The sequence below is a fragment of the Aythya ferina genome (assembly GCF_964211825.1).
Source record: "Aythya ferina genome assembly, chromosome: 1".
NCBI lineage: Eukaryota > Metazoa > Chordata > Aves > Anseriformes > Anatidae > Aythya > Aythya ferina.
In genome coordinates, this window is record NC_140296.1 from 1359900 (window position 1) to 1368810 (window position 8911).

The 8911-nt window shown below is 62.9% G+C and overlaps 2 protein-coding genes across 3 annotated transcripts; both read right to left on the bottom strand.

Annotated features, from left to right (window-relative positions):
• Positions 1 to 481: 481 nt before the first annotated feature.
• On the bottom strand, positions 482 to 2372 carry KCNE3 (potassium voltage-gated channel subfamily E regulatory subunit 3). 2 transcript variants are annotated; one of them, XM_084494308.1, is made up of 2 exons: positions 2174 to 2372; positions 482 to 1136 (listed from the first exon to the last, which is right to left on the bottom strand). In XM_084494308.1, exon 2 carries the CDS (start codon positions 1121 to 1123, stop codon positions 833 to 835), a length of 291 nt encoding a protein of 96 aa, XP_084350434.1. In that variant the 5' UTR covers positions 1124 to 1136; positions 2174 to 2372; the 3' UTR covers positions 482 to 832. The 2 variants fall into 2 exon arrangements, with proteins under 2 accessions (XP_084350434.1, XP_084350433.1); XM_084494307.1 differs by having other exon boundaries at positions 482 to 1214; positions 2174 to 2356.
• A 123-nt stretch (positions 2373 to 2495) lies between these two features.
• Positions 2496 to 5213, bottom strand: LIPT2 (lipoyl(octanoyl) transferase 2). Its single transcript, XM_084494299.1, has 2 exons — positions 4630 to 5213; positions 2496 to 3221 (listed from the first exon to the last, which is right to left on the bottom strand). The coding sequence occupies exons 1-2, from the start codon at positions 5150 to 5152 to the stop codon at positions 2989 to 2991; spliced, it is 756 nt and encodes a 251-aa protein (XP_084350425.1). The 5' UTR covers positions 5153 to 5213; the 3' UTR covers positions 2496 to 2988.
• Positions 5214 to 8911: the final 3698 nt, after the last annotated feature.

Genomic DNA, 8911 nt, shown 5'->3' on the forward strand with positions numbered 1-8911 from the left:
GGCGGCGTTTGAGTGCAGGAGGAAGGTGCCCTACAGGCCAGACCAATTAGACAGTAATTAAGCCCTAATAAGCAGATTAAGACGTCCGAGGGGCCGCTCCGGGCGCCGGGGCTGGGTGGCTGGAGCTGCCCTACACCGTGCCCTTGCAGCAGCCTGTTTGGAAGGACGGGGACATTCGCCACCCCGTGGGCCAGCCCCAAACCCGGCTGCTTGAAGAGCGGGGACGCAGCCGAGGAGCCCAGGAGGGTCCAAGCCCGTCCCCTTCCCGTTTGCCCCTTGGAAAACACGTTTGGGAGCCGAGGTACAAAAGGCCAAAGCTACAGCCGGCAGCACCCCGCAGGAAGGAAGCAGGAAAAGCGCCGGCATCATCGGCCAGAGCCCGGGCGGACCCTCGGGGGCGCAAGTCCCATCACAAAGCCATTTTGGCCACCGCTGAGCCCTCGAGGGGCACCACGCTCGGAGAAGAAGCAGACACGAGCCCTCGGGAACCGGCACCTCCTTTAATTCCCCGCCAGCAAAAGCCCGCCACCGTTTTTGCAGCGACAGCTTTTAGCAGCAGGAAAACCCACCCACGAGCCCACGGTCACCAAGCTCCTGGCACCCCACGGCACGCTTTGGAGGGCGAAGAGCAGAAAAGAGGCGAATTTTCCTCCTCGACAGCCCGTGCCAAATTCAGCAGGGCATGGGAACGGTGGGAAAGGAGCTGCCCCTGTTGTCCCCACGTCCCCACGGTGTCCCCAGCTGGGACGGCTCCACGGCACCGGGACCTGCCCGCGGGTCGCGCCGGGCGCGTGGATCCCGGCTCCTGACCCATTTTGGGGCTTTGCAAGCGTCAGATCATGGAGACCCGGTTCTTGATGTAGACGTGGTAGGGGTCGCTGCGCTTGTCCACCTTGCGGGACCGGGTGTAGCCCAGGATCAAGCTGCCCACGGTGGCAGCAAAAAGGGTCATGACGAAGAGGATGTACATGTAGGCGTTGTCGTCCCGGCCGCCGGCACCGCGGGCGCTGGCGTTGCGGGGGGCTGCGGGGCGCAGGAGGGTCCCGTGCAGAGTTTGGTTCAAGGCATCCAGCATCGCCTGCAGGCTCCGGTGCCACGGCTCCGTCCCGTTCTCATCCTCCATCTCCTCGCCCTGCCTGCGGGAGGTTGGGTGCCGTCAGCCCCCGCGGTGCGGGAGCCTTGGGGTGGACCCAGGGGTGAGCCCCGAAACGGTCCTTGGAGAGCAAGGAGAGGGGGAGGAGGGGTGTTTTGGTGGAGGAAGGAAAACCCCAAATCCAGCCCCGTTCCCGTTAGCAGAGCCCCGGTGACACCCACGGGAGTTGGGGGCACCCAGCTCGGGTCCCCCCCCGTGCCCTCCCGGGATTTAACACCATTTTAATTCGGTGCTGCTCCCTTCATCGACCCCAAAAAAAATCTGAGGCAGGGTATTTAATGTTTTCTGTCAAATCCACTTGAAGGCAGGCTGGGTTCAGCACCCGCTGCACGTGCACGGACGCCTGTAGGACATCCTCTGACGGACAGACAGACGGACGAGCCAAGCACTTCCCCTACACAAATCGGTCCTGACCCCAAACACCTCCCCGGGCTGGCATCACCTTCGTGCCCAAGGGATGTCCTGGGGTCCCCCCCAGCCCCCACCAGGACTTGCCTGGGGTCCCCCGCCCTAAAAAAAAACAGCTTTGGGATTGATCCTGCCACACACCCACCCCAATCACCCCAAGCAGCCCTAGCCAGGGGGGCACAGATCCCTGCACGCCCCCATGGACCCATCCCAAGGGGTTTTGCTGCCCCAAACCCCCCAAAATTTCCATCCCCACACACAAACTGGGTCCCGGACCCCCTCCAGCCCCCACCCCCAGGACATGGGACCCCTTTTCCAGCCCACCCCAAAACCCCCGTGCACAGGCAGCTGCCTCCCCCCTAAAAAAAAAATAATAAAAGGATCCCCCAAATGCGAGGTGGAGGAGGAAGGGGCTTGGGGGGGGGCACCCGTGGACCCCGTTGTCATTATAAACACCTGGAAATCAGGGAGAAGCCCGAATTTGGAGAATTTCCAGCCAAAAAATTAAATTTCTCCCCCACAGAGCCCTACAGCGGGGTGCACCCCAGGGTGTCCCTATATCATAGGAGGTGTAGGGGTGGGAATTAAGGGGGGGGGGAGTTTGGCACTCACCGGGTGCTCTCGGAGCCTGCACGGCCGCCAGGCTGAGCCGGGACTGGAGCATCGCGGCCGGCAGCCGGGCTGGGAGTGCCGCAGCCTCCTCCCCTTCCCGGGGCAGAGCCACCTGCCCCAAAGCCACCCAGCCCCAATAGGGCCACCACCAACTCGTCCCCAAACCCTCAAGGATCCCGTCGTGGTGTCCCCCCCCCCCCCTCCGAGCCCGGATGCCGGTTTTATAGGGCCGGGAGAGCCACCCAGCTTTGCGCTTCCCAACCCCGCCACGCTGCCGGTCACGCTTTCCTGTCCCTCCTCCGGACAAAAGGAGCAGCAAAAGTTCCCAGAAAGCTGTTTTTTTTTCATATAAAATCTGCCGATTTCTGTCCACCAGGAGCAAAGACGGAGATTTCAGCCACCCCGGCCTCTCCTTCTCGTCCCAGGGGTCAGCACGCATCCACCCCGGTTGTGGGTTTTGGGGGGGGAGGTCAGCACGCATCCACCCCAAATGTGCATTTTTGGGGGAAAAGAAGAAAAATAAAACCAAAATCCGCAATTGGGGTAATTCCCACAGTGCTACCAGTTCCCATTGAGGCTTGTGGGATCCGTCCCTGACCCCAAGCAGCATTATTTTCACAGCACCTCCAGGAGCCCCAACCACGGGGGTGTCGCAGCATCAGCACACCCCTGGGTGCCCTATAGGGCCGGCGGTGGCACTTTGGTTTTTGGGGCTGTCCCGTTCGCCAAACTCCTGCCCCAAAACCAAGCACGGGGCAACCCCATTGGGGACACGACGAGCCCCAACTGGTGTCTGGGACCCCCACGGTGCCTTCCTAGGCTTCGGGTTCATCCGAAAAGACCAAGGCGCAGCCGAAAACCTCCTGGAAGCAGTGGAGGAAGGGTTGTAGGACGTCGGCTACGGGGACGTGGCGGCCCAGCTCGCGGCTCAGCGAGGTCACCCCCATCCCTTCCAGCCCGCAGGGGACGATGTGCTCGAACCAGGCCAGGTCGGTGCAGCAGTTCAGCGCCAGCCCGTGGGAGGTGATGTAGTGCCCGCAGTGCACCCCTGGGTGTTAAAGGGGGGGACGGGGACATGAAGAGGGGGGCACCCGGCAGCTGGCGGCAGCCCCAAGGTGCCCCTCGTGCCCCGTGCCTTCCCCCTTGCGCACCCCATTGCCCACCCCATTGCCCACACCATTACACACCCCATTGCACCCCCCTTCCACACCCTATTGCCCACCCATTACACTCCCCTTTGCCCCCCCTTGCACACCCCATTGCCCACCCCCTTACACACCCCATTACACAACCCATTGCCCCTCCATTCCCCCCCCCTTGCACACCCCATTCCGCACCCCATTGCACCCCCATTCCGCACCCCTTGCCCACCCCCTTGCACTCCCCTTGCACACCCCCCTTGCCCACCCCATTGCATCCCCCTTCCCCACCCTATTGAACACCCCTTTCTCCCCATTACACACCCCCTTGCCCCCCCTTGCACACCCCATTACACATCCCATTACACACCCCTTGCACTCCCCCTTGCACCCCTTTACCCACCCCATTACACCCCCCTTCCTCCCCCCTTGCACCCCCCTTAACCACCCCATTGCTCACCCCATTGCACACCCCATTGCCCACCCCCTTGCACCCTATCACCCACCCCATTGCACACCCCCTTGCACACCCATTGCACACCCCTTGCACCCCCTTCCCCACCCCACTGCCCACCCTATTGCACCCCCCTTGCCCACCCCATTACATCCCCATTCCCCCCCTTGCGCACCCCATTGCACACCCCATTACACCCTCCTTCTTCCCCCCTTGCACCCTCCATTGCCCCCCATTACCCACCCCATTACCCACCCCCTCCCCCCCATTCCCCACCCCACTGCCCACCCTATTACACCCCTCTTGCCCACCCTATTACACCCCTCTTCCTCCCCCCTTACACCCCCCATTGCCCCCCATTCTCCACCCCCCTTGCACACCCCATTACACCCCCATTCCCCCCCTTGCACACTCCATTACACCCCCCTTCCCCACCCCATTCCCCACCCTATTCCCCCCCTCATTCCCCACCCCATTACACCCCCCTTCCTCCCCCCTTGCACCCCCCATTACCCACCCCATTCCCCCCCATTCCCCACCCCCTTGCACCCCCTTCCCCACCCCATTGCTCACCCCATTACACTCCCCTTCCCCACCCCATTCCCCACCCCATTCCCCACTCCCCTTGCACACCCCTTGCACACCCCTTGCACCCCCGTTGCCCACCCCATTACACCCCCCTTCCTCCCCATTCCCCCCCCAATTCCCCACCCCATTCCCCCCCCAATTCCCCACCCCATTCCCCCAATTCCCCACCCCCCTTGCACCCCCCTTCCCCACCACCCCCCCACCCCATCCCCACCCCATTCCCCCCCCTATCCCCCCCCACCCCATTTCCCACCCCATTCCCCCCCCCTCCTCACCGATGGCCGCCACCTTCCCGTCCCCCACCCAGACTCCGGTGAGCGGGGGGGGCCTGGCAGTCGCTGCGGGCACCCCGAGGCGGCGACACAGCCTCACCCCCACCTCCTCCAACCCCCCCACGAACCCCCTCAGCCCCAACCTCCGCGCCCTCAGGTCCAAGACCACCAAAGCCAGCAGCTGCCCGGGCCCGTGATAGGTAACGTGGCCCCCCCGCCTCACCGCCGCCAACCCCGCTCCTTTCTCCCTCAATTTGGCCGCCAGCGACACCCCGGGGGCTCCCCTCAGCCCCCAGGCGTACACGGGCTCGGCCGGTTCGCTCAGCACCAGGCTCTCGGCCGGCCAAAGCGGCGGGGCTGGGGCTGGGGGGCGGCTGCTGGGGGGGTTGCGGTGGGGGGGGGCCGCAGCAGCAGCAGCCCCTAGGGCCGCCGCCCGGGCCGCCCCCACGCAGCGCTCCTGGACGCGCAGAGCCAACGAGTAGGGCACGGGGCCCAGGAGCAGCACCCGCACGGCGCCCCCGGGCATGGCGAGGGGGTGGATTTGGGGTTTTGGGGGGGTTTTGGGGGGGTTTGGGGGGGTTTGGGGTCGTTTCTGGGCCTGGTTCGGGTTGAGGAAGCCGCCTTAGGCCGCCCGGGGGAGGAGCGGCGAAGGGCGGGCGCTGAGCGCGGCGGGGAGGGGAATGGGGACGGGGCGGGGAATGGGGACGGGCATGGGGACAGGGGACAGGAATAGGGACAGGGGACAGATATATGGGGACAGGGAACAGACCTGGGGACAGGGGAGAGATATATGGGAACATGAGGAGGGGATGGGTATATGGGGACTGGGGATGGACATGGGGACATGAAGAGGAGACAGGTATATAGGGACAGGGGACAGACGTGTGGACAGGGGACAGACGTGGGGACAGCGCACAGTGAACACACACGGGGACAGGGAATGGATATGGGGACAGTGGACAGGCATGGGGACATGAAGAGGGAACATGTATATGGGGACAGGGGACAGACATGGGGACAGGGAATGGACATGGGGACAAGGGACAGGCAGGGGAACATGAAGAGGGGACAGGTATATAGGGACAGGGAACAGATGTGGGGACAGGGGATGGACATGGGGACAGGGGGCTGGGGACGGGTGTATGGGGACAGGGGACAGACATGGGGACAGGGAACAGATGTGGGGACAGGGGACGCACATGGGGACATAAAAAGGGGACAAGGGACAGACACGGGGACAGGGGACAGGCAGGGGGACAGGGAACCAGGAATACGGTGTGAAGGTAGGGGATAGGGGACAGGTATATAGGGACAGGGGACACACATGGGGACAGGGGACACACATGGGGACAAGGCACAAGTAGAGAACAGGCCCCCTTGGCCAGGAGTGTGACGAGGCACAAAAAGCAAAGCAAGCCTGACCCAGCAGGGCAGCTCCAGGCATCCTTCAGGAGCCTCAAACCAAGGCTCAGCACCCCTGCACCCGCCTTTTACCCCTTTCTTCCCCCAAATTGGCGGCAGCGCGTCCCACACCCAGCCCCCGAGCTCCCCGGGGGCTCCCCTCAGCCCCCAGGCGTACACGGGCTCGGCCGGTTCGCTCAGCACCAGGCTCTCGGCCGGCCAAAGCGGCGGGGCTGGGGCTGGGGGGCGGCTGCTGGGGGGGTTGCGGTGGGGGGGGGCCGCAGCAGCAGCAGCCCCTAGGGCCGCCGCCCGGGCCGCCCCCACGCAGCGCTCCTGGACGCGCAGAGCCAACGAGTAGGGCACGGGGCCCAGGAGCAGCACCCGCACGGCGCCCCCGGGCATGGCGAGGGGGTGGATTTGGGGTTTTGGGGGGGTTTTGGGGGGGTTTGGGGCTTGGTTAGGGTTGGGGAGGCCGCGTTAGGCCGCCCGGAGGAGGAGCGGCGAGGGGCGGGCGCTGAGCGCGGCGGGGAGGGGAATGGGGACGGGGCGGGGAATGGGGACGGGCATGGGGACAGGGGACAGGAATAGGGACAGGGGAGGGATAGGGGGACAGGGGATGGGTATATGGGGCAGGGAATGGATGTGGGGACAGGGGACGGGGGACAAGGGATAAGGAAGGGACAGGAATAGGGACAGGAAACAGACATGGGGACAGGGGACAAGGAAGGGACAGGAATAAGGACGGGACAGGTATGGGGACAGGGGACAGATATGGGGACAGGGAACAGATGTGGGGACGGTACAGACAAGGGGACACGAAGAGGGAACATGTATATGGGGACAGGGGACAGGTATGGGGACAGGGGATGGATATGGGGACAGGGGACAAGGGATAAGGAAGGGACAGGAATAGGGATAGGGGGCAGACATGGGTACAAGGGACGGACATGGGGACAGGGGACAAGGAAGGGACAGGAATAGGGGCAGGGGACAGACATAGGGACAAGGGACAGATGTGGGGACAGGGAACAAACATGGAGATAGGGGACAGACTTGGGGACACGAAAAGGGAACATGTATATGGGGACAGGGGACAGGTATGGGGACAGGGAATGGACAGGGGGACAGGGGACAGGCAGGGGGACATGAAGAGGGGATGGGTATATAGGGACAGGGAACAGACATGAGGACAGGGGATGGACATGGGGACAGGGGACAGGCAGGGGGACAGGAGACATACATGGGGACATGAAAAGGGGACAGGTATATAGGGACAGGGAATAGATGTGGGGACAGGGGATGGACATGGAGACGGGGCAGGGGATGGGTATATGGGGACAGGAGACAGAGACAAGCGACAGGTATGGGGACAGGGGATGAACATGGGACAGGAAGAGGGTATAGGGACAGGGAACAGACATGGGGACAGGGGACAGATGTGGAGACAGGACAGGCAGGGGGACAGGAGACAAGGGACAAACATGGGGACAGGGGACAGGCAGGGGGACAGGGGACAGGTATATGGGGACATAAAGAGGGGATGGGTATATGGGGACAGGGAACAGACATGGGGACAGGACAGGAAGGGGGACAGGGGACAGATGTGGGGAGAGGGGACCAAGAATAGGGGCTGGGAATAGGGCAGAAGGGACAGGTATATAGGGATAGGGGATGGACATGGGGACAGGCACAGGGAGTAGGGCCTGAGAATAGGGGATAGGTGACAAGGGACAGGTGTTTGTGGGCAGGGGACAGGCATGGGGACAGGGGACAAGGGTCCAGGAAAGGGGGACAAGCATGAGGACAGGGGATCAGGGACAGCGAACAGGGCCTGGGAATAGGATATAGGGCTGTAGGGTTCAGGTGACAGTTATATGTGGATGGGGACAGGGAAAGGGGACCTGGAATAGGATCTAGGGGCCAGGCACGGGGACAGGGAATAGGGCCTGGAATGGGGCCAGGTAGGGGGACAGGGGATCGAGGACAGGCAATAGGGCCCAGGAATAGCTTAGGGTCCTGTGCTGGGGCCTAGGGACAGGGATATAGGGACAGGACTAAGGACTTGGGGGGAGAAAGTCCCCAAAACAGGGGACAGGGCTTAGGAGATAGGGGGCAGGAGTGGGGAAAAGGGTCTGGGGATGGGGGATAAGGCATGGGGACGAGGAATGGGGCATGGGGGTGGCCTGTAGGGCCCAGGGGTATGGGGTACAGCACCTATAGGGTGGGGAACACGGGGGAAAAGGAAAATTCCTATTCTAAGCACGTTCCTTGGGGTTTTATCGGATAAAGCCAGCCCTACAGACAGCTCCGTGCTTGCCATCCCCATCCCTGAGGGGATCCTGCCCCAGTTTGCTCCCCCAGACCTACTGGGAGCGCTGGTGACAAACGGGACACGGGGGTGGCCCCGCAAGGTCAGGCCTTGGGAATAAAGCCTCGGGGACGAAGGCTGCGCACAGCCTGCTGAGATCAATCACGCCGCGGCTTCAGGAGCGATAAAACCTCCCCACCTTCCTTTTTTTTTTTCTGACAGACGTGGAAAATAACGCGGGGCCCACGAGCCGACCGTTCCCACAGAGCAACCCGTCCCCAGAGCCTCTGGCACAGGTTATCAACGGGATTAAGGTTATGAGAGCCTTGGTAGGTGCGGTTTGGTTTTATGGAGCTAATAAACCCTGTTTTTATCAAAAAGGCACCTGGGCTCTGCTCTGCTCTGCTGAGGCCGCCCCTCGAGTGCTGGGTTCAGCTTTGGGCCCCTCACACCCAGAAGGACATCGAGACCCTGGAGCGTGGCCAGAGAAGGGCTCCGAAGCTGGGGAAGGGACTGGGACACAAGTTAGGCTTTTTTTAGTTAGGCTGAGATGAGATCTGATCGTGCCATCTTTTG